The 27,276-nt window shown below is 27.7% G+C and overlaps 2 protein-coding genes across 10 annotated transcripts in view; both read right to left on the reverse strand.

Moving 5' to 3' along the window:
* LOC111681359 (protein piccolo) overlaps window positions 1–27,276 on the reverse strand; it is a 119,232-nt gene that overhangs the window by 68,908 nt on the left and 23,048 nt on the right. The window lies entirely within an intron of this gene.
* Window positions 8,503–11,489, reverse strand: LOC124420131. Its single transcript, XM_046952146.1, has 2 exons — window positions 9,117–11,489; window positions 8,503–9,049 (listed from the first exon to the last, which is right to left on the reverse strand). The coding sequence occupies exons 1-2, from the start codon at window positions 10,839–10,841 to the stop codon at window positions 9,041–9,043; spliced, it is 1,734 nt and encodes a 577-aa protein (XP_046808102.1). The 5' UTR covers window positions 10,842–11,489; the 3' UTR covers window positions 8,503–9,040.

Here is a 27,276-nt window from a genome sequence, read left to right on the forward strand (position 1 = left end):
AAATTATAAGAAAATTTATTATGGTTTCAACAAACACCACAAACAAAAATACAAATTTATGTAAATTTCTCCCAAAAACAATTTCAAACATTAACGATTTTAAATGATTTTCAACTTGACCTTGTTGGTTTTAACTAACCAGAGTTATGAACCCTATTAGAGGTGTTTTATTAAAAAAAAAAAAAACACTTTTTGGTTTTAAAAATAAAAATACATGAAATAAAATAAAAATCATAAAATTAACATTTATTACAACTTTTCGTAAAAAAGTAGATACAAAATATATGTAAAAAAAAATAAAATTAAATAAATTCACATGCGTCATCATTTCCAACCAATTACATGCAGCATTTTAAAATACAAAGAAACGTGTTGGGCATACGAAATGCAACACTCTGCCTGTGAGTGCAGTTAGGTAAAGCGGTGGTGCACAACCCAATGCATTTCAAATGAAAATGCATAATTTCTGTAGTTTTTGTTGTAATTTTTGCATAAAAATCAATGTAATAGTATAACTAATGTTTTTCGTTGTTGTTGTTGTTGTTGTTAACACTTACAACAATAGTGTCTACTCTACCTTTTCACAGTTTGGCTTGGCTTTGACTATTGTACTTTAGACTTTTGCTTTTTTTACTCAATATTTTTTCTTAATCATACAACTCTTGCTCACAACTGTGGGTTTGTTTATTTATTTTTCCATTCATCCATTCATTCATTAATTCATTCAATCGAATAATATTTTTGTTTGAACACAACACAAGAAGCCAAAACGATTCCTTAAGCAAAACTAAACATTCCGAGGCGTTTCAAGCGCCGCTTTAACTATTTTTTTTTACTTCTCTAAGTCATTCAATGAGATAATTTTTTTTTATCAAAAATATATATTTTTTTATGCAATTTTATGTTTATAAATAAAAGAGCTTGTATTGTGATTTATGTTTTTTAAAAAATTCAAAAAAAAATTTTTTTAATATTTTTATGGTTTTTATATTATAAGCGTTTATAAGCGTTTGGCATGGCATGACAAGAGCATGGATTGAATATTAAAACCAAAAAAATAATAATCTTCAAAATGTTTGTGTGGCTTTAACAAAGAAAGTTCAATAAGAGACATGAACCTTTTGAAAATTGGTTAACAAAATTTTATGCGGTTAAAAAGTTTATAGAGATCAGACTAGAGAATTAAAGATCAGACTATTGACTGATCTCTAATTTAATATATATAGTATATACTCTAATCTCTAGATCATTCTGTAAACAGATTCTCGTCATCGATCTATAGATCAATGATCAGTCTATAGATTGATCTGTAGACCAGTCTATAGAGTGATCTGTAGACCAGTCTATAGAGTGATCTATAGACCAGTCTATAGATTTATCTATAGACCACTCTATAGAGTGATCTATAGACCAGTCTATAGATTGATCTATAGGCATGTCTATAGAGTGATCTAAAGATCAGTCAATAGAGTGATCTATAGACCAGTCTATAGAATTATCTATAGACCAGTTTATAGAGTGATGTATAGATCATTCTATAGAGTAATCTGTAGACTATAGATTGATCTAAAGATCAGTCCATAGAGTGATCTATAGACCAGTCTATAGAATTATCTATAGACCAGTTTATAGAGTGATCTATAGACTAGTCTATAGAGTGATGTATAGATCATTCTATAGAGTGATCTGTAGACTAGTCTATAGCGTGATCTGCAGACTAGTCTATAGCGTGATCTGTAGATAGTCTATAGAGTGATCTGTAGATAGTCTATAGAGTGATCTGTAGACTAGTCTATAGTGATCTGTAGACTAGTCTATAGTGATCTGTAGACTAGTCTATAGCGTGATCTATAGACCAGTATATAGAGTGATCTATAGACCGTTTATAAGGTGATCTATAGACTAATCTATAAAGTGATCTATAGAATAGTATACAGACCAATATAGAGTGATCTATAGACCAGTCTGGTTTATAATTCAAAATATGTATTGTTCTATAGATCACTGTAAAGAATAAACCTTACATCTGTAGGACTATATAATCAGATATAGAATTCAATCTATAGACTTACGTAAGTGTCTAGAGATCAGTCAATAGACTGATCTATAAATTACTCAGTAGCCTGTTGTGTAGATGGATTTATATCTATACACCACTCTATAAATCACTCTATAGATTTCTGATCTAAAGAACATTTTGTCACAATGTTAACTTTAGATTTTTCTCCCTAAAAGGTTTCTTTGTTAAAAAGTATTTGTTAAAAACAAATACCAATAATAAACATCAATCGTAAGGAGAAAGAAATTAAACAAAATAAAAAAAATCATCGTTTTTACTAAATTAAAGTATTTAAGACATTTTAGCACGCCATCTAAGCTGCAATTACTTTATAGAAAAAAGTTTTACCATCTTTACAAGTATTTAACACAAGAACTTGTTGAAGTAATTAAAGAAACTTAAAGCTAAAAAAAAAAAGTTTAAAGAAATATATAAAAGAAAGAACGTATCTCTCAACTTAAAACACAGCAAAGAAATCTTAAATCTTTTTAGACAACACGTTCGTTTTGTTTATAGTGGTTGTTGTTTCCCCCAACCACCCGCCTGAAACCCCTCTCTGGTGTATAAAAAAAACTTTCTTGATTTTTATCACAAACACAAAATAAAGCTAAAAAATAAAAGAAAAAAACAACTTTTTTATTTTATTTTTAATTATGGCACTTTGTTGTAATTTCTATTACGAGCGAAAACAAACAAAAATAAATTTTAAAACTTTGTTTTTTTTTTTGTTTTAGAAGAAGTAAGAGAAAAAAGAATTGAATTTAGTACAAGAAGATTTCTTTTCTGACGAAGTAACATAAATTGCAATGTTTTTTTATTGTTAAGAACTAAAATAATTAGAACACTTTTGAATTGAGTTCAAAATTTGTGTTTTTTTTAAGTCTGCTGAACTCTTGCTTTATGTATGAAAGATGCTGCAAAAAATACTTGAAACTTGTTCTAAATTTGTTCATAAATTTTATTACAAAACAGTTAGATATTTCATAATTTGGGAAATAAAAAATTTTAATATAAAATTATCTTTTATTAAAAAGATCTTTAGTTAAATCTAACCATAGACCAATTTATGGAGTGATCTATAGACCAGTATACAAAGTGATCTATAGACCTATCTATAGTGTGATCTATACCCTCAACTATAGAGTAATCTTTAAACCAGTCTATACAGCGATCTATAGACCAGTCTATAGAGTGATCTATAGACCAGTCTATGGAGTGGTCTATAGACCAGTTTATAGAGTGATCTATAGGCCAAACTATAGAATGATCTATAGGCTAGTCTATAGAGTCATCTATATGCTAGTCTATAGAGTGATCTATAGGCTAGTCTATAGAGTGATCTATAGACTAGTCTATAGAGTGATCTATAGGCTAGTCTATAACGTGATCTACAGGCTAGTCTATAGCGTGATCTATAGACCAGTCTATGGAGTGATCTATAGACCAGTCTATGGAGTGATCTATAGACCAGTCTATGGAGTGATCTATAGACCAGTCTATGGAGTGATCTATAGACCAGTATATAGAAAGATTTATAGAGAGACTAAAGATTAAGGAATAACTTAGTCTGTATATTGATCTTTTCATCAGTGGATTGATCTGTAAACCAGTATATAGAAATATTCATAAACCAATATATAGATGGATCCATAGAGCAGATTGAACAATACCAAACTATAATTTTGTTCTACCTTTTATGCTCTTATGTTTTCCAATCTCTATCACTATCAATTCTTTCTCTACCTTGACTTTGACTAAGGAGGGCCAGTCAACGACACCCGCTAAAAAAATCTGTTGATAAAATGCAACAACAGTAGTTGAAGTTTTGATGATAAGACTCCAAAGATAACTACCACAACAACACTAGCAAAGAAACAACAACAAAAAAGAAACTAAAACGAAAAAAAGTAGACAAAAAAATCTAAACAAAAAATAAATGATTAGAATGATTAAAGTACGTTTGCTAGTAATTCATAAATTTTTTCCACGAATAAAAAATAATATAAAATAAATTAAACAAAAAACGTTTAATATTAAAGTATTTAAGTTGAATGTTATAAAAAATAAAGATAAAATTTAATAAACATTTAAAATACATGAGTTTTAATCATAAAAAAACGAACACAAACAACAATAATATTAAACGAAAATTAGATAAAAACGAATCATCTAGATTTTATTCAGACAACTTATATATGAATATAAATTGCGACTGTTAGACTACAAGGTAAAATTTGCTAAAACAAAAAAAAATTATGCTAAACAGCAAATAAGATTAAATGTTAAATAAAGAATGAAAGAAAAAGTTAAAACGTGTGTTTGTTTCGGTATGAAATGCCGATATCTGTGAAAAAGTGTAGTCTATTACATAGCCTACTGACTAGTCTGTGGTCTGGAATATAAAGTGATATATAGACTAGTCTATACTGTGATCTATAGACAAATGTATAAAGTGATCTATAGACAAGTCTATATAGAAATCTTTAGACAAGTCTATAAAGTGATTTATAGACTAGTCTATAAAGTTATCTAAAGACCAGTTTATAGAGTGATCTATAAAACAGTCTTTAGAGTGACCTATAGACCAGTCTATAGAGTGATCTGTAGACCAGTCTATAGAGTGATCTATAGACCAGTCTATAGAGTTATCTATAGACCAGTCTATAGAGTGATCTATATACCAGTCTATAGAGTGATCTATAGACCAGTATATAAAGTGATGTAAAGAACAGTTTATAAAGCGATCTATAGACCAGTCTGTAGAGTGATCTATAAACCAGTCTATAGAGTGATCTAAAGAACAGTTTATAGAGCGATCTATAGATCTGTCTATAGAGTAATCTATATAGTCATCAATAGGCTAGTCTATTGAGTTAGCCCATGGACTATTACATAGCCTATTGACTAGTCTGTGGTCTGGACTATATACTAAATAGCAAACTGACTAGTTTGGTACTAGTATGCGTACTAGTCTATGGACTTGTCTACGTACTAGTCTAAGGACTAGTCTATGAACTAATCAATGTACTAGTCTACGGAATAGTCTTGACTAGTTTATCAACTCGTCTATGGACTAGTGTATATACTAGTCTATGGACTTGACTATTACATAGCCTACTGACTGGTCTGTGGTCTGGACTATTAAGTGGTCTATAGAATAGTGTATTGTTAATAGACTAGTCTATGGACTTGTCTATTAACTAGTTTACTGACTAGTATTTATACTAGTCTATAAACTAGTCTACGTACTGGTCTATGGAATTGTCTACGTACTAGTACATGAACTAGTCTATAGACTAGTCTAAGGAGAAGTCTATGTAGTAGTCTAGTTAGTATATGCACTAGTATATTAAGTAACGTATGGACTAGTCCATGGAATAGTCTATTGATTGGTATATGGACTAGCTTTTAGACTTGTCTGTCTGCTAGTGTATGGATTAGACTGTGTTGAAGTCTGTTGATTGGTGTATGGACTAGCCTGTGGCCCAGTCTTTTGTGAAGCCTATTGACAAATATATAGGCAACTTAGTCTTTTGACAAATCTACTATTAAGTAGTCAACCAGCAAGTCTATTGACTATGCTCCTGATCAGTCTATAAAGTAGTCTATTGACTATTCTATTAATCGATCTATGGACTTCACTACCAGCTACTTAAATCTACTTAAAAAAAGCTTTAACATTTTTTATAAATTGACTATTTGCAGTAGTTTGATAACAGCAAAATTAGATTGTTAAAACATTAGAAAAGAACACAATTATAATTCAACATAAACTCTACTTAAAGATAAAAAAACTGACAAATCGAACAACTAACAACATACTTGACTAAATAGATTGTTGAACTTCTGCTTTGCAAAATGAAATTCATATATCGTTTTTATTATTAATTAGTTAAATTAAATTTTTGTCTTTCGACAATTAAGGGTTTTTGAAAAATATTTCTATTAAATAAAATACTTTATAGCTATCACTATAAACAAGAAAAAAAGAACAACAGAGCAGCAGAGTTTATATTTGTTAAATGCTTTAATTTGCACTAATATTAAATATTTACTTGATTGTTAGCTTTTTGCTTTTTTTCATATTTTTTCGGTTGAAGTATTGAAATGATTGTGCTATGACTGGAATGTTTGAATTTGACGTCATTTGTAGTTATTTAGCGTTACTTTATTTTTGTTGTGTTTTTTTTTTCTTCATGCTAAAATTTATCTTTTTAGTCTTATAGTTAAATTTATTTATTTTTTTCAGTTGTAGTCAATTGACTTCATAACGAAGCCACAAGAGGAGTGTGTGTTTTTTAGCATTATAATAAATGAAGTTGGTTTTATTAGAATATTTATTTTTACATTTATTTTATTAGAAATTAGGTCAGTTAGTTTAGTTATTTAGTGTATTTACTATTATTTTTTTTTAAAAATAAGCTGACAGTAGACACGCAATTGTGGTATATTTTTACTGGAGGTTTCCATGAAAATATTAGGAAAATTCACAATGAAAATTGCGGCAGTTCTCCTAAGATATAAAGACTTTCAGTAGACTAGTCTGTAGACAGTTTGTGAACGAGTCCATGTTATTTACTGATTAGTTAAAAGTCAAATGAAAAGACCAGACTAAGTAGGTTCTTTTCAATAGATAAGTCGATAAACTATTCAGGAAACTAATACCTTTACTAATCAAAAGTTCAGTCTTATAGACTTATGTTTCAAAAAACCTACTCATGTAATCCATTATTAGTGTAAAGATTTATCAATAGTCTAGCTAAAAAACTGTTCGATAGACTAATCTAAAGGCATTAAGTTTTTCCATATTAGAATAGATAAGTCTATGACATAGACTATAGAATGATCAATATATTAGTCCATAGACTACAAACTGATCTGTGGACTGTTCTGTAGACTAGGCCATAAACTTGTGAAGAGGCTAGTTCATGAAGAAACCTTTCCACAGACAGATCAATAAAGTAATATATAGACTAACACAGGTGCGAATTCAGCTCAAGCATGGGGGTTTAAATTTGTTTCTTTTTTACATTTTTCCTCACTTTTGTATTCTGTATGAAAAATTTTCTTTTTGGGCAGAAGGTGAATTTCCCTTTCCCCCCTCAGGATTCAGAACTAACCAATAGACTAGTCAATAGACATGTCGAAAAATTTACGATAAAATCTCAATTTAAACTTGTATCCTAATTCAGCTTTTAAATAAAACTAATATTTTTTAGAATAAGCTTTAACTGAGCTTTTAGCTGCAAGTGACCTTGAAACTAGCTTTATTATACTAATGAAAATATCAGCAGTTGAAGCTTGAATGGTGCTGAAAGGTACATACCATAAAAGTTTATTTTATCTCCGGAGAGACAAACTTTTGAAGCTTAATTTAAACTTTTTAATGACCAATAATTAAACAAATGTAATGATCTACGACAAAAACTAAATTTGTTCTTTATAATGATGTTAGACTTTATAATGAGCTGCACACAAAAAGTTTATTTAAGCTTTATAACAACCTCTCCTTACAGCTTAATTTAGACATTGTAATGATCTATGATTAAATGTAAATTTAGACTTTAAAATGATCTATGTATAAAGCTTCATCTGGAGTCTAAAATAAGCTTCGTATGGCATTTAAAGTTCTACAATACTTGAACGTATTAAGTTATAATTTTAAGTAAGCTTTATCAAACGTACGATAAGTAATTAAAGCTTAATTTTTAATATAAATTTACTTATAATAAAAGCTTGAATACTACATTAATACAAAATATTAAAACTTTATTTGTGTTTTGTCAATACCGATATTTAAAGCTTAATCTAATTATATATAAGATTAAGTTTAAATTTAATCTTTGAATAAAGCTTAAGTTATTCTCTTTAATAAAATTATTTTTTTAAGAACTTTGATTGAAGCTTTGTTTAATGATAAAGTTTAATGTTTATCTTCTTAAAAAGCTTTATATAAAATCTAAAAAAAACTGCATTCAAAGCTAAAATAGTTTATTATTGAGACCTATAATTGAAGCTTTGTTTGACCTATAAAAAGTTCTGCATTATCTCAAAGAATTAAGTAATAATAATTTTAAGTAAAACTTAAGCTTTATTTAACGTACCTAAAGATCAGTGAAAAAAGCTTAAAATATATATATATACAAAAAAGCTTAATTAGAGACAATTAACTCCCCATTTAGGCTGTATTTTGTTTAACAAAAAAGCCCATAAAGCTATGACTAAATAAAGCTTTATTTGATCTCTATAAAGTGCTACTATTAAAGCTTTATTTTTGTTAAAGATATCTATGTTTTAAGCTTATTAAAGTTGCGCAAAACCTAAATGCAATTTATTAGCAAATATCCATAAAATGTTATGTTTCCCATTTCCAGAAACTTAAGATTAAATAAGAAATTTTTCAAAAAAAAAAAAACACAAATTGCGTTATTAATGTAAAGTACCCGGCTGAACTAAATATTATAAGTAATAATCTTAAATACTTAATAAAATGAATAACAATTCTCAGTTATTATCAGTGATTAAGTTGAATACTCGAACCAAACGAATCACTATAGGCAGAATGACCAGTTTTCGAGGCAACAAATCGCAGGAAACAGCTAGAGCCTTGAAATTTTGCACATTTAACTATTAGGCCAATAGAAGACTACAGTAAAAATTTCAACTCGATCTGTAAGTGCCACGCCCACTTTTAGAGGAATGTTATGTTGCATCTAAGAAAAATAATATTACTTTAAATAATGTGTAATAAAATTATTTTGATTGATGATTTTTAAAACTGGAGTAATATTTATAGGTCAGCCCAATCACAACCATGCCCACATAAAGTGGGCGGGCCATTAATTAAAAAATAAGTAAGTGATTTTGATGAAGAAAAGTTTTTTATTTTCATAATTAATAGTTTACAAAATAAAGATGTTTCACAATAAATTTAGTTAATAAGTAATAAAATTTGTAGTTGGTTTAAAGTAACTTCCAGATTTACTCCAACTAAAGTTAAAAAATATTAATCAAATTTAATAAAAGTAAGTATGTAACTCATAAGAAAAGATATTACCTCAAAATCTTCAAACATTTCATCAATTTCTAATTCCAAATTAATTACGGGAAGAATCTGCTCCTCTTCAGAATCAGTAAATGTTTCATTTTCGGTGGCACTTGACGTAGATGGCAACTGATATTCAGGAACCTCTGGGATCTTTAAAAGTGAAATCACTTCTCTCGGAAGCTGTAACTTTCTTTTTGCAGAATGGCGTTTTTTGATATAAATACTTGATAATAATGGATCAGATGAATCCATAGCCCTGTTAAAAACATCTGTTATATTATGTACTCTGGAATCTTTTCGAGCATGTTCGATTCTGTCCTTCTTATAGAATTTGTTTCTCGCCTCAGAAGCATTTTCTCCATCATTTGTTGTCCCGCTACCATTACTTTTCGGCTTATGGACATGAAGACCCATTTTGTTCCAAAACTGTTCTTGAATTTTACGTTTTCTTTGTTGCATCAGCGATTTGTCCTGTGCATTTCGAATTTGCCATTTTTTAACAGGAAGTCTATATGAAAGATTTAAAACAAACTCAAGACATCGAATCCAGGCATGCAATGGGCTTATACCGTATTTTAATGTATTTAATTTGGGCTGAAACACCGATGAGTTTAAATCCTTTATTAACAAAAACTGCTTTGGATTTGCCCCACATATTGGACATGATTGAGAAGACTTTGTTCCAGTTAACACGTTTAGGACTTTTCCGTCTATTAATGTCATAATAAGTTCATACTTTACTGAAATTATTTTACCATTTGATAAAGAATATTCTAAATGCTCAAGGTTTGATATCTGAAGATCTATATTGTGTTTTTCTTTCAAAATATGCTCCTTAGTTTCCTTTATAAATTCAATTTTAAGTGGTCGACAAAATCGAACAGATTGAGGAGTACGATTTTTCCAAACGATTGCGTTATTCGACGATATTAATTTCAATGGAATAACTGAAGTTACAAAGAGTGAGCTATCTAAACTTTCAGGGGAATCGCTGTTAAACATTTGCTTAAAGGAACTTTGACCTGTGGAACCATCGAAACCATAACTAAGAACTAATGTGACTTCATTAAGTTCAGGTATTAATAGTAAAACTTCTTCTTGGTACGATAAAATTCTCTTTGCTGTGTGATTAACCAAGTTTTGTAGAGGAATTTCTGCCAACGAGTCTGTTACACTTAATCCTTCCGGTCTACATTGTAGCTTGTATTCTTGAATTTTTGGGTAACTAGGGAAAATATCACAGTTATGTGATTTATTTAATTCCCTTATATTAATATATTGCTGTTTTGTCAAATTATTTTCTATCAAAAACAGTAATGCTTCTTCAGGTGATAGCATTATAGGCTTTTTATCATCACAAGAAAGCATTTGTCTAATTTTAGTTGGTCTTGTTGGTGATGAAACTGCTTTTTTTAAAACAAAATTCAAATCATTTTCTTTAGATGACTGAGCTGCAATTGAAGCAGCATGAAGCAATAACTTGGTGTCATTTCCCTGTGCTGACGAGACTACGGAAGCAAGTTTTCGTTTTTGCCGTACGCTTCCTTCACTATAACCAACACTTGGACGACCTTTTTTAATTGAGACATCGCTGTGGATTAAAGTAAGCTCAGTCATACCTGATAACCATACTTTTTCATTTTTTTCGAATCTAAACCGGTTTCTGTTGTTTGCGATCCACTTTTGGTTCGCACGTGCACAAAAATTGTTAATCTTTTTCCTAATAGCTATCATGGAGACTTCATTAGATTTCTTTTGAAATTTATCACAAATCCAATTAATAACAGTGGTAGCATTTCGATTATTTTCCAACCAAAATTTTGCAATTTGCGCATTTTGGATTTTTATGCAATCTAAAATCGTAAATTTCGCACAGGGGTGCAGTTATGAGCAGTTGGAATTATAAACACATTAAAGTAGACATTAATGCCATTCTAAACATATAAATAGTTTAGTGAATACGTCCCGATAAACAAAGTACTACTCCATGGAACGCAAAAACAAACACCAAAATCACATAAAAAAGACGACACACTTTAACGTTAATAATGATGTAATATAAAACAATTTTACACTTTTTTTTTACAAAAACTAATATTTATATACCTTTCTGAGTATTTTCCATTTTTCAAAAAATTAATAAGCAGAATACTTTTTGTTTGTCGCACTTTTATTTTTCTCTATAACTTAAGCGCCAAATGTATGAAAACAAAACAAACAAACAACATCAAACTTTGACAGGTTGTAGTTAAGTTATGGGTTGCCACCTGATTTTAATATTTTGCACTTGTCTATTCCAAAATGTTAGCAACTAATTGGCATCATTACTTTTGAAAAATTTTTCACTTTAAAAATGGACTTTTTGCCTCTAAAACTGGCCATTCTGCCTATAGTGCGAATGCGTAAATTTCTTTAGAAAATCTGCTGCAATGACGTTAATTATTTGGAACTATCAATCAAACTGAAGGAAATTTTTACAGAAAAAAAAATAATATCTATAAATTTGAATCACCCATAATATGAGCAAAATTCTCATTTTATTTATCGATTTTCAACTAGAATCTATTTTAAATTTTCCTATATGTATATTTATTCACTTTTTTTCCAACAAATTTGCATATTATTTTTCATGTTGAGTGAGTTAAATTATCGTTTAACACGTAATTTTCATGTTCTTAGTTTATAAGAATTTTCTCTAACATTGGCCCACTAAAACTGCTAATAAACCCAAACACAGAGAGGGGTTGCAAATCAAATCAACCAACCAACCAAGCAGCCAACACACTCTGGGATACTAAAACCCAAGCGCATACAAAAGAAACGACTGTTGTTAAACTAAATAAATAATTTCACTTTTATTTTTTGCAGTTACCTCAACCTATAACTAAATAGTGAAAAACAAAATATATAAAAAAAAAAAAAAAAATAAGATACGAGTTGAAAAAATAATGACTTTTTAAGGTATAAATTTTGTTATAAATATAAAAAGCTCAAAAATAAAAAAAAAGTACCAAGTATGTAGGTTAAATATTTATTTATATTTAATTTTGCAAACCATAAACTATACAAACGAACAATTGTAGTAGATAAATGGAAAATAAATATAGAAAAAATAAATAATAATAAACCTTAACACTTGGTATCCAATTTCTATAGTCAAGTTTTGTTTGAAAAGAATATTTCTAAAACTTGCATTAACACAACAAGTTGTAACCTTTAAAAATAGTTTTAAACTTAAGAAAATATAATGAAAATAGGAAAAAAAGAAAAAAATTATTGGTTTTTAAAACAAAAGAAATTGCGATAATTAAAAGAAAATAAACTGCAACAGTTATTTTTGCAAATATTTAAAGGTATTTTAAGATTAGCGTTTTTAGAAAGGGGTCGTGGGGAGGTTTAGTTATTAAAAAGCTTTTCCATGTGATTTTTGTCTTATGTTTAAACTTATTTAGTTTAAACAGAATCTTATGACTAAAGCTTAAAATCTACGTAACAAGTTATATTTGGTTTTATTAAAGACTTAAGCTTAACTTGTTTTTAATAAATATTAAAGCTTAAAGCTTTATTTAATTTATCCAAAGAATTTAGCTTAATTTGTTTTTAATAAATATTTAAGCTTAAAGCTTAATTTGGACTATAGCAAGCCAAACGTTTAAAGTTTTATTAGACTTTTACAAAGTTTCAATATTAAAGCTTTATTAAGCTTTTTTTAACATATATCATTAAAGCTTAATTTGGACAACAACTTAAAGCTTAATTTTTACTATTCAAAGTTTTAATTATAAGACTTGGACTATAATAAGCCAAATGATTAAAGTTTTTTTAAAGCTTAATTTGAACTATATTTGCTAAAGAGGTGCTTTATTTAACCTTTATAAATCTAATATTTAAGATTTATTGGATTTTAGTAAACACCAATAAGAAAAGCTTAATGTGAGTACTAGCCTAGAATGCCTAACTGAACATTGTTGTTGTAACAGATTGGCTGTGACTTCTTCCTGGGGAAAAACTTTCGGTTGATACAGCTGTTGCTGAGTTGATAATCTTTGGTCAATCGAGAATCGAATCAGAGATCCAATTGTCATGCGAACGAGTCTGTCTAATTCGTATAAGTTCAAGATATAAAAGCTTTATTTTGGCTTTACAAGAAATCTACTATTAGAACTTTAATTTTGCTTTGTAAAAACAAATGTTTAAAGCTTACGTTTGCTTTAACAAATATTTAAAATAAAAGATTTATCAGACCTTTATAAAGCTTTTTTTTTCTTTAACAAACATTTAATATTACAGCTTTCTTAGGCCTTTTTGAAAGACCTTAAATTAAAGCTTAATTTGAACAATAATAAAGCTTATAATTAACATTTTATAGGAATACTTTAAAGACAAACGATTAAAGCTTTATTTCGCTCTTATATCGCTTTATTAAGCTCTTATATAAAAATCTACAAGTAAAACTTTATTTGTATTAAATAAAATACTACGATTAAAGCTTAATTTGTTCTCGATTAGATTACACTTTACAAGCTTAATTCGCACAATATGTATTGAAAGCGTTTAAAGCTTTCTTAACTGTTTTATAAAATCATTTACAAAGTAAATTTAATTTATATTTAAAGTTTTGACATTTTGACAAGCTTACTACCTTAAGGAAATACCATTTAAAGCTTTAATTATACTACATTGAAAGCTTATATTGTTCTTAGTAAATACTAAGATAAAAAGTTTGAAGTGAACTTAATAAAGACATACGATCAAAGCTTAATTTGACTAAAATAAATATTTACCATTAAAGCTTAAATTAGATTGCGTAAATGATTACTACAGTCTCTATAAAAAAAGAGTTTTAAGTTTTTTTTTAGTTATTTGTATAAATAATAAAGCTTTATTTACTCATGACAGTGATTTTTGATAAAAGGTTCAGTAGAATTGAACCTTGAAAGCATTATTTGAACACAATGTTTCAAGCTTAATTTTGCATAAAAAAGTCCTACGAATAAAGCTTAATAAGACTGAAATAAAGTCTTTAATTGCAGCTTAACTAGGACAATGACAAAAGCTAATTTTCACTTTTAAAAGACTAACAATATTTCACAACGTTTCAAGCTTAATTTGGCTTAACAAAAGTCCTACAATTAAAGCTTAATAAGACTAAAATAAAGTCTTTAATTACAGTATAATTTAAACAATGTTGAAAGTTAATTTTCACTATTAAAAGACTAATGTCAAAAGCATAATTTGACCTCAATATAGACCTACGATCAAAGCTAATTTTGTTTTAAATAAATGCCTATCATTAGAGCTTAAATTAGACTATGGTGAAAGCTTTTTTTAACCTACAAATAAAGTTTAATTTGGATTATATTAAGATTATTATTTTTAAAGCTAAATATTAAAAGATTTCTAACGACTGGCGATTAGAACTTTATTTTGTGTATATTAGGATCATTTGATTTAAATTAATATTTGATAATAGAGGATCATTTTGGAATACGTTTACAAAGAACTTTAAAGACTTTATCAGTCTTGGGAAGCATTTATAGCTTTGATCCGAATTAAGATCTTGGAATAAAACTTAATTAGCATTTAACATATACCACAATTAAAGTTTAGTTGAGGCAAAATAAAGCAATATGACAATACTAAATTAAAGACTTCTAACTTAAGCTTAAATTTAATTTTATTTTGTCCTACATATTAAAGCTTTTATTTAGTGTAAAGCTTAAGTTAAAAAGCTACAATCAAAATTCTTTTTTAAACATCAGATTAAAACTTCTAGAAATTTTACTTTATTTTAATTTCACCTTTTTTTTCAAGTGTATGCCAAAAAAATACATATATCTATTATTATTTTTAATCAAAAACAAATCCATACATTTCACAATGCAACAAAAATAAACATTAATCTAAAAATCTATTAACAAGGTTGTATATATCAGCAAAAAAATAAATAGATTAATTTTAAATATTTCACAAAGTAATAACAATAATAATCGTAAAATGAAAAAAAAATCAAAAAAATACATGAGATCATAAAAATGTATAAACCAGAAAAAAAGTACGCATAAAGTTTTATGGCTCAAAATATTAAACAAAAAAAATATGTTAAAATTATAATTAAAAAAAAAACAACAAAAAATTAAAAAATAAACTTTAATATTCAAACAGATGCATAAAAGTATTACAAAGCAAAGAAATGGTCTATTTCCTATTAGAATTATATTTTAAATCAAAAAGAATAGTGAGTGAGTGATGTATGATGGCTGCTAGTTGCCAAAAATATCTTCTATTAAAAAATCTAGGTGACATCCGTTTAAAAAAAGTTTTTTTTTTATTTTTACAAATTTCTTTAAAAAAATGTGTATGCTTTAATATGTGTTACAAATTTATGACTAATTTTACAGTTTTGTTAAAAATGTTTTTAGTTTTCTTTCTTAATTTCTAGTTTTTCACTTGCTGCTACTTTAGTCTTTGCTTTCAATCATTCACAATATGTTTATTTTTTTTTTAATTATTTTGTGCATATTTTAAATTTAATACAATTCAACTTTTGCAGATTTTTATGTAATAATTTTTTGTTTGCGTAAAATTGAAATTAAGCTACATTATTTTTTGGGTTGGGTCTTGAGGGTTAGTAGGCATCCCTTTAAGAAAACAATTTTAGAAAGCAAAATTTATTCGATTTTATTTATAACATGTACAAACTTTAGATCTATAATTAAAGCATAACTTGTGCTATAAACTTTGACATTAACAACTAAGATAAAAGCTAAAAGCTGACTAGAAGGATTTTATCTAAACATCTTAGTCTTTAAAAAATCTTGTCGCTAAAGCTTTATTTATAAAAAATAGATTTTTCTTTAAAAGCTTCATCTTAATAAAGATGTTTGTTTCAAAGAGAAGATTACATATAAAAGCTTAATTTGATCTAAACTAATACTCATCATTAAAGCTTACTAAAGACCCATTATAAAAGCTTTATTTAAGCTTAATAAAAACTTATTATTAAGTAAGCTTAATGTGATCTAATTCAATTTGACTTAAAGAAAGATCTAGACTACAATTAAAGCTTAATAGAGCTTAACAAAGAACTGTTATTAAAGCTAAATTGACTAATGTTATTTTGGCTTAATATCATAAAGCTTGTATTCAAAGCTTAATCTTAACTAAATAAACTTTGTTTACAAACAGCTTAAGTAAATATCAATTAAGATTTCAACCTAACATCTAGTTTGAATTACAATTAAAGCTTTAAGTTGATTTTCAAAAAAGAACTGTAACTAAAGCTGCTTTTAAGAAATATGATTAAAGCTTAAGTTAAACGCAGATACGCACAAAAATTAACTACAGTTAAAGCTTAATAGAACTTAACAAAGAACTATTATTAAAGCTTAAATTGATCTATGTTATTTGCTGTTGTTAAATGAAGATCATAAAGCTTGCGATCAAAATTAAGTTTAATCTAAATGAGCTTTGTTTACAGCTTAAATAGATATAAATAAAAATATTCAATTTAAATTTTCGTTTTGAGTTACAAATTCAAGTTCATTTAATAAAGATTAACGGTTAAGCCTATTTTGAAGTTAAAGCTTTTAACAATAAAGTACTATAATTAAAGCTGCATTTAAACTAAATATGATTAAAGCTTAAGTTAATCTTCGATAAACTGTTTTTTTTTTTAATATTTCTTTTAAATTATTGAAGCTTTTTCTGTTGATTTAGATGATATTTTTTTGTGAACTAAATTTATTAAATTTATAACAAAAAAAATTTATTTCAATTTAGTGCCAAACAACCAGCCACTTTTCAGTTTGGGTAAATGACCCAGTTCAAAAAAAAATAATAATAAAAATAAAAGAAATACAAACTACAAACAGTTCTGTCATAGACAATCAGTTTAGATTTGAAAATTTGTTTTCTTTTGGCAGTTTGTTGATTTAATAATTAATATTTTATTAGTCATAAAAGAATTATTGTTTATTTATTTTGTTGTTGTAGATTTTTTTAAATAAAGTAATAAATATTGCCTAAAATAAACTACCTGTTTATGATTTAAATAAAAATTTTTATTAAAATTTTTTTATTAATTTTTTCTTTCGAAATTATAATGTTGAATGATTTTTATATTTCAAACTTTTTACTTTATACTCTTACTTTTAATCGTAATGGAAAGCTGATATGTTATAGATAAGGTAAGAGTCAAAATATTGGATTAGTTAATGTGTAATCATAAATTTTTTCTTATAAATATAAGAATATAAAAAAATTATGATCATTTAATGTTATTTGAGAATGATTTATGATCAGTTTATAGGATCACTTAACTATTTTTTGATATTTTTATGATTTGATGTGGAAAAATTCTGATTCTGTGTTTAAATAAAAGATTTTTCGAAACTGATCTATATAAGATCACCGATATTTTCTTAAACACTCTTTTGAGAAATCTTTCTTAAGATCATCTAATTTTTTGATATTTCTATGATTTTATGTGGAAAAATTCTAATTGTTAGTGTTTAAATAAAAGATTTGTTGAAACTGATCAATCTGATCACTTTATTTTTTTTTAACATTCTTTTGAGAGATCTTTCTTAAGATCACTTAACTATTTTTTCATATTTGTATGATGTGATGTGGAAAAATTCTGATTCTTAGTGTTTAAATAAAAGATTTTTCGAAACTGATATATATAAGATCACTTTATTTTCTTCAACACTCTTTTGAGAGATCTTTCTTACGATCACTTAACAATTTTTTGATATTTTTATGATTTCTGATTTTTATTGTTTAAATAAAAGATTTTTCGAAACTGATCTATATAAGATCATCGATCACTTTATTTTTATAAACACTCTTTTGAGAGATCTTTCTTAAGATCACTTAACTATTTTTTCATATTTTTATGTTTTAATGTGGAAAAATTCCGATTCTTAGTGTTTAAATAAATGAATTTTCGAAACTGATCTACATTAGATCACTGATCACTCTATTTTCATAAACACTCTTTTGAGAGATCTTTCTTATGATTACTTAACTATTTTTTCATATTTTTTATGATTTAATGAGGAAAAATTCTGATTCTTAGTGTTTAAATAAAATATTTTTTCTTAAACTGATCTATATAAGATGACCGATCACTTTATTTTCTAGAACACTCTTTTGAGAGATCTTTCTTAAGATCACTTTTACTATTTTTTGTTATTTTTATAATTTGTTGTGGATAAATTCTGATTCTTAGTGTATAAATAGAAGATTTTTTGAAACTGATCTATATAAGATCACTGATCACTTTATTTTCTTAAACATTCTTTTGAAAGATCTTTCTTAACAATTTTTTGATATTTTTATGATTTAGTGTGAAAAATTCTGATTTTTAGCGTTTAAATAAAAGATTGTTCGAAACTGATCTATATAAGATCACCGATTACTTTATTTTCTTAAACACTCTTTTGAGAGATCTTTTTTTAAAATCACTTAACTTTTTCAATATTTTTATGATTTGATGAAAAATTCAGATTTTTAGTATTTAAATAAAATATTTTCTTAAACTGATCTGTATAAGATCACCGATCGATCACTTTATTCTCTTAAACACTCTTTTGAAAGATTTTTTTTTGTAAACAAAAAATGATTTGTTTTTTGTTTAAATAACCTTTTTATAAATTTCTTAAAATTGAGGGAATTACCCTGTTATTAATAAAAAAAAGATTTTACCACGATTTAATTTACATAAAATTTACACTAATTTTTTCTTTTTGGTAACAATTTAAAGGATATTTGTTTAAATAAATAAATTCACAGAAATTATTACAAAACTCACCTTAATTTTTCTTTTCAAATCCAGTTAAGTTTTAATAAAAAATATGTCACTTTATGGAAAATCTCTCACAAGTCTTGGAGAAAAAAGCACTTTTTTAAAAAACACTGTTAATAATTTCTTAAAAAAACTCTTTTTTAAGAGTCTGACTTTTTGTAAAAATTTTAAATTGATATTATTTTTTTTTTACAATTTTTCTCAATACTTTATTTGTTATTTATTTAAATTTACTCGTTGGGGGTTTAACCCACCCACTCAATAGTTCTAGTGGGTGACAATCGAATTTTATCGTAAACACTTAAACACAGACACTCAGATTCTTACAGTTATTTTTATGAAAACAGCTGTTTAAATAACAATTATAATTGAAAATTAAAATATCAACTTTTTTCTTTAAAAAATATTTCAATAATTAAATTGTTGTCTTTTTATTGAGGAATTTACAGAAATATTTGAAAAAAATGTGTGTGTGTGTACGGTGGGTGAATGATTTCAATTTCAAATGCACTTGAAAGCCGCAAAAAAATTAGTTGAACGTTTGAAAAAGACGAAGCAGAGGAAGAAGGTGTCTTTGAAATAAATGGAAAAACTTTAATGGTTTCTTTGACAACCTGATGTTGTTATTGTTGTAGGTTGGTTAATGGTATTTGTTGTTTTTGTCTTTGCCATACTCTAGGGTTTTTTTGCTCTCTATTAGAAAAAATAACACTTAAAGAAATGATACAGTTGGAGACCACGATCAGCAAAATCTACTTTAATAAAAATATAATTTTAGAGTCTTTTCATATCCATTGGATTTTGGATCTTTAGAAGGATCATATCAAGTATCGGTATAAAGTGACAACTAAGTTCACTAAAAAGAAAAACTAAACTTAAAATTTCTAATCTTTTCTTTCTTTCAGTGTATTTTCTACAAAAAAAACTACCAGAGCCCTTTTGCTAACGAGTTAAAAAGAAGTAAAATACGAAAAAAAAACTTTAAAGTTAATGACAGTTACACAATTTAAAATGTATTTGAAACATTTAATGACAATTTTCGCCATCAAATGATGATGATCATCAGAGTAACAACAACAACTTTAAGATCATTAAACATTAGTTTATTTATAAGGTTGTCTGTTGCTGTTTTTGTTGTTGCTACAATTATACCACAATTATACTGGCAAAATAAATAAATAACTAATATAAATACAACACTGACTTCAATGACAATTGACTTTGACATATATTAAGGTATTTTTTATTGTTTTTGTTTCTAGTTATAAACAAACTCACATATGTACATAAAGATTAATATGCAAATAAAGTATGAGTTGTGTATTTCAACGAACACCTTTGCTCAAAAACGAGAGAAAAAAATGAAGAGGAGTCTGACAGAGTTAACTCTTCTTCAATTATTTTGCTTTATTAATGGTGATGAGTTGTTTTTACTCGTTATTGTTGTTGCAGCACAGTTAATTGTTATTGCTGCAATTTATACTTCAATTCAGGAATGGAAAATTCGAATTTTCATGTTCCTTCTAGTTCAGCTTTAGTTTTAGATCAGTTCTAGTTCATTTCTAGTTCAGTTCTAGTTCAGTTCTAGTTCAGTTTTAGTTCATTTTTAGTACAGTTCTAGTTCAGTTCTAGTTCAGTTCTTGTTCAGTTCTAGTTTAGTTCAGTTTAGTTCAGTTCAGTTCTAGTTCAGTTCTAGTTCAGTTCTAGTTCAGTTCTAGTTCAGTTCTAGTTCAGTTCTAGTTCAGTTCTAGTTCAGTTCTAGTTCAGTTCTAGTTCAGTTCTAGTTCAGTTCTAGTTCAGTTCTAGTTCAGTTCTAGTTCAGTTCTAGTTCAGTTCTAGTTCAGTTCTAGTTCAGTTCTAGTTCAGTTCTAGTTCAGTTCTAGTTCAGTTCTAGTTGAGTTCTAGTTGAGTTCTGGTTCAGTTGTAGTTCAGTTCTAGTTCAGTTCTAGTTCAGTATGTAGCTAAAGCTTGTATGAATTAACAAAAACGTACCCAATCGAGTAGAGTTTTCGATGTAAAAAAATTTTATTATATTGACATTTCCATTCCTGCTTTGATTACTTTTCTGTTATTTGATTTTTTTCTTCGCACTTGCAATTATATTTTTTTTCAAATTGTCATTTTTGTGGCTTTTTGTTATTGTTTTGTTGGCAAAGTTTATTAAACCTACATTTTTAACAATTAAATTGTTTATTTTGATAAACATTTAACTTTAACCTTTGATTATTATTTTGGAAAAAATCCCCCACACACACACACACTTAATCATCATCTTTTACTACACAATATTTGTTTTGTCTTTTTGGTAACTCTAGTGAAAATTTTAACACAAAAAAATTAAGTCATTAAACTATTAAAGTTGAATGTTATGCTAAAAAAAGAAGTATTTTTTGTTTCTTTGTTATAACAATAACATTAATTTAATCACTCTATTTATTTAGTTTTGCTATGAAATCATTGTTAAAAGTTTAAACACAAAAAAAAAAATAATTGTTTGACGTTTTTTTATAACACTTTTATTTTTTTTGTATCTTTCTTTTTTGTTCTTTAATTCGTTAAAAAGTTTTATAGTTGTTGTAAGTTTCCGGCTTAAACTTCAACTTCTTTTTTAGTTTTGTTAAGTTTCTTTTGCTCATTCCGTTAATAACTTCTTTTTTTCTTACTCGTTTTGTTTTATAATTTTTTTTAAGTTTGTTTTCTTTAAAATTAACTTTAATCTCTCAATAATAACTCTACATTAAATCACCAAAAATAATTCACGTTCACACTTCAACTAGCGCGTTCAACGTCTTTATTTAACGAAAATCACTCATCAACTAAACTTTTGTTGTGGATGTCATTCGTCTACAACCCAAAATACGAGTACGAGTGAGTATCCAAACAACAACAGCAACAACATAAAAGTATCATTCATTTGCTTAGGCTCTCCATTATTGTTTCTGTTGTAGTTGTTGGCAAAAGTCCCCCCTTTTTTCATTACCTGTTTAAATTGTTTGCGTGTGTTTGTTGTAGTCAGTGGTTTTTTCTTGTGTTTTTGTTGTGCTTCATTTCGTGTTTACTTTTTGTTGTTGTTTTTATTTTCTTCGTCTTCTTCTACTTTAGTTTCCTATAAATTTTGTTACCACTCTTTTGATTCGGTGTTTGGGGAGAACGTTATTTTTTATTTTGAACGTGTGCTCATTTAAATGTTGTTTAAGTCGTTCAAGTCAAAAGGTAAAATACGTGAGTACAGTGGGAAACTTTTCAAAAAAAATTTTAACAAAAAAAATATTTTTGTAAAAATCTGTTTTGTTTTTATCTATAATTTTCTATTAAATTAATTATAAAACATTTTTTTGGACAGAGTTAGAGAAGATTTAAAAAATATAATCAGTACATATAAAATGAATATTTTTAAAAAATCTTCTAAAAACAGGGAAATTTGCACTGATTTAGAATTGAACTAGAACTGAACCAAAACTAAACTAGAACTGGACTAGAACTGATCTAGAACTGACCTAGAATTGAACTAGAATAGAACGAGAATTGAACTAGAACTGAACTAGAACTGAACTAGAACTGAACTAGAACTGAACTAGAACTGAACTAGAACTGAACTAGAACTGAACTAGAACTGAACTAGAAATGAACTAGAACTGAACTAGAACTGAACTAGAACTGAACTAGAACTGAACTAGAACTGAACTAGAACTGAACTAGAACTGAACTAGAACTGAACTAGAACTGAACTAGAACTGAACTAGAACTGAACTATAACGGAACTAGAACTGAACTAGAACTGAACTAGAACTGAACTAGAACTGAACTAGAACTGAACTAAAACTGAACTAGAACTGAACTAGAACTGAACTATAACTGAACTAGAGCTGAACTAGAACTGAACTAGAAGAATGAAAGAATATTTTGTGATATTTTTCACCCCACTGTGCTTACAATCATAGCCAAAACTCAAATAAAGAAAAAGACAGTGTGTAAAACAACTGTGACTATGACAACAATGATACATAATAAAAGGTGGACCTTTACACAAACAAAACTGAGCAAATACAACAACTTTAGCAAATAGAACTTGAAATACACAAAGAAAAAATAGTTCTGGCCAAAAGTAATAAAAGACAATAAATACACAATGATAGTAAGGAAACAAACGACAAGGGACAGGGTATGAAGGAATGCCGAAGAAGAGAAGCTTAGTATTGAGTATCAGAGAGTAAGAATTAGCAATATATCTGCATGACTTTGAAAAAAAACTACCGGTTTAATGTTTACGCAAAAAAATAAACACAACAAATCAAATAGAAATTTACCTGAAGATCTATAAGTGACAAAATGTTCCTCTACCTTTGTATAATAAAATTCTATACAAAAAAGAACGAACATTTTCTACAAAAGTTTTTATAATAAGAGTATTTTATTGTTAGTTTTCTATAAAAAAATTTATGAAAAATTCTCTATAGAGGAAATATAATCAAAAGTTATCGATATAAATAAAATTCCAACAAACTAAGTTCCAAGAACTGCCGGTTTTTTTTGGGATGCTTTATGTGTTTTTGTGGAATGTATTTCTTCAAAGAGAATACTATTTTATTTAAGAGAATTTCACAAGTGATAGAAACAACAACTTGTTATTATTTGTTATTGTTAACATATTATGTTGTTGTTGCTGTGTTCTTTTTCTTGTTTTTTTTTTTGTTAGTAGTGATAGTAAGTGTTTGCTTTAAAAAGTTTTTAGACAACATTACATTTGGCTGTAATTGGCAAGCATTATTTTCGCTGATCTAAAAATAACAACAACCACCATGGAATTTTTCTAATCGAACATTGAGCGAGTGGTAAGATCGTGTGCCACAGTTTATAGATGTATGTGTATATGTGCGTGTTAGCTTGTCTTTTGTTGATAGAAACTTAACAACTGTTGTCCCTTGCAGTGATGCCAGGTTGTGGGAAGTAGTTAGATGTTTTGTGTAAAATTTATTAGAAATGTTTTCGGGAAGATCCAATATTAGTAAAATAATGACTTGTAGTTAAAGAACCTTTCGCAGGAGAGCATTGTGTATAAATTGACTTTCGAATAATCAAACAATCGACTTTTTGTCGAAAAAAGTCGAAAAGTTGTTCCAAAAAAGTCGATACTCGACTATCGTCTATGAAAAAAGTCGACTTTGTAAATAAAAGTCGAAAAATCGGAAAGTCGGAAAGATTCGAAAAAAGTCGAAAAGTCGGAAGAAGTCGGAAAAAGTCGAAAAGTCGGAAAAAAGTCCAAAAAAGTCGGAAAAAGTCGATAGAATTTGAAAAAAATCAGAAAAAGTCGAAAATAGAAAGAAGTCGAAAAAACTCAAAAAATTGCAACAATTAGAAAAAATATAAATACAAGCTTTTTATTATTAATAATAAATAATAATAATAATATAATGTTAAATGGCAACATTATAAATTTACGCTTCTGGCAACTTTATAAATTTTTAACTCTGGTCGGAAAAAGTCGAAAATAGTCATAAAAATTCGAAAAGTCGAAAAAAGTCGAAAAAAGTCGAAAATAGTTGAAAATAGTCGAAAAGTCGGAAAAAGTCGAAAAAAGTCGGAAAGTCGTAAAAAGTCGAAAAATCGACTATTTATAAAATATTAAAAGTCGAAAAATCGACTTTTCTTTTCAACTATAGAACCCTATTGTGTATTGTGTTAAATAAAATTTTATATGGCAACCTTTTTAAATTATCAGTAGTGAAGCTGAGAAGATGGTGAACATTGCCAACAACAAATTATAAATATATTAAAGTTATTTTACCAATGTTATTTGCAAAGGATATACATATATGTATGTATGTATGTATGTATGTATGTATGTATGTATGTATGTATGTATGTATGTATGTAAACAAGACTTTAAATCAATGATCGGAACAGAAAAAGGCTGACTCATGCATACATATACATATAGGTATGTACATATGTACCTATACATATGAGTATAGATATTTTGAAGAGACTCGTTATTATTGGATTCAAATTGAGTACCTAGGCGTGTGTCAGCCGATCACTGTTTTGTTCAATTCAGTTTCTATGTATATATATGTTTGTCCTAAGCTAGTGAGAGTGTTTAAAAATAGTAACAATGCAAAAATCCAACAACAAGAAACAAGTAAGAATTCTTGTAATTTTTAATATACTGAAACGAAACCAGTCAGTCACGTTGCCGTAATATAATGCAAACGAAGAAAAGTAATAAAAGGAATTAATACACATACCAAAACCAGATGCACTCTTCCCTGGCAGCACAACTCTGAAGAGAACATTAGTGAAGATGGAATTAAGACAATTATAGGAAACCCAACAAACAATGGTTTAGACTCCATGATCTACGCGATTTAGTATATATTAAGAATTTAGTATATTTAAGAATAAAAAAGGATGATATCTATAACATCCTCTCTTTTAAATACAATAATAGTTCGTTTTGATTCTGAATTCAAAATCAAATATATTCTTACCTATTCGTCGATCTTGAAAAATATTATATAATTCTTTGAAGGACTTACCTAAAAAGAGATTAAAAAAGAGAAAAAATATAAGTAATTTTTTATTAAAGAATAAATATATGTAAATTTAATAGTTCTATTTCAGTTCTAGTTCAGTTCTAGTTCAGTTCTATTTCAGTTCTAGTTCAATTCTAGCTCAGTTCTAGTTCAGTTCTAGTTCAGTTCTAGTTCAGTTCTAGTTCAGTTCTAGTTCAGTTCTAGTTCAGTTCTAGTTCAGTTCTAGTTCAGTTCTAGTTCAGTTCTAGTTCAGTTCTAGTTCAGTTCTAGTTCTAGTTCAGTTCTAGTTCAGTTCTAGTTCTAGTTCAGTTTTAGTTCAGTTCTAGTTCAGTTCTAGTTCAGTTCTAGTTTAGTTCTAGTTCAGTTCTAGTTCAGTTCTAGTTCAGTTCTAGTTCAATTCTAGTTCAGTTCTAGTTCAGTTCTAGTTCAGTTCTATTTCAGTTCTAGTTCAGTTCTAGTTCAGTTCTAGTTCAGTTCCAGTTAAGTTCTAGTTCAATTCTAATTTCGCTAATACATTTGATTTTATATTCACTGGGAAATCATGACGGGTCCATATGCCAAGAGAAAATGTGTGTTTGTTGTAAACTAAAATTATTGATTGACGCATTAAAACCAATGGGTTTGGGCTTTACTAATAAAATAATTGCATTGATTATAAAAGTCAGAACAACAGCAACAACAACGCCATTTGCCAACAACAGTAGCAGCAACATTTGCGAAGACCAGAAGTTGTCCCTAACGTCCTTGCAAAGAATAAAAAAACTAGAAGAATGTTTGCAGGCAGCAAGTAAAGAAATTATTTATGTATGTATATTGATCAGTGATGGGCTATACAGCTATAGGTGTACATTAAAGATCTTCTTGGGAGTATTTTCAAAAAGTCAAAGTATCTATTTATATCTATATAATGATTACAACGAAACAGTTTATGTGTTCCCTTTTTCAATGCACGTATACAATGTATGCGAAAAACTGCCCATGGCTGTTATAACAAGATAAACGTTCTACAAACTAAAATCTAAGGCATCATGACAGTTTGCGGAAAAAACCATTTGTGTTCGCAGCCATAACTTTCAAACTCCCTTTCTGTGGGCAATTTAACATGTAGTTTAACAGCAACTGCAATAACAAACAAATTTTCTATAAACAAAAAACGTTCGCTTTAAAGCGTGAAGTTTTTGCACACTTAAGGTGGAATTACATTTTTACATTAAAATCAAATTGATTTTAATAGAGTTGCAACTAAACACTTGTGTTGACTCTGTCTGCTGGAAAGAAATCCAACTACTGTGTACGATTGCCTAGGATTGGAGTAGTAAAGCAACAAATAACTTCAAACACTTGTCATCATCATAGGACTCATCGTAGTTGCATTATTGTTGCAATTGCATTTGCTCGCGCTTAATGAAAAATTGCCAGGAATGCAACAAAAATAAATTAAACACTATTTATGGTGGCACACAGCAAATAACTTAATAATAAAGTTTATTGTTGCTGCCGAAGTGCTGGCCAGCTTGGAGGTGGTTTTTAAGGTTGTATTATTGTGGCAGTAACTGGTACTAAATTGTCTGTCGGTGTTTTTTTTTGGTATCATGGTGATGACCAAAATTAAGTTTAAGACAAATATATACATTTTCCTTTGTTCTCAATAAATTGCCTTCTTAGTGGGGGATTTGTGAATTGCCCATAATAGTAGGGGTGTTCATAGAACCGAACCGAATTGAACTAGAACTGAACTAGAACTGAACTAGAACTGAAATAGAACTGAACTAGAACTGAACTAGAACTGAACTAGAACTGAACTAGAACTGAACTAGAACTGAAC

This window comes from Lucilia cuprina, chromosome 5 (assembly GCF_022045245.1).
Source record: "Lucilia cuprina isolate Lc7/37 chromosome 5, ASM2204524v1, whole genome shotgun sequence".
Lineage (NCBI taxonomy): Eukaryota > Metazoa > Arthropoda > Insecta > Diptera > Calliphoridae > Lucilia > Lucilia cuprina.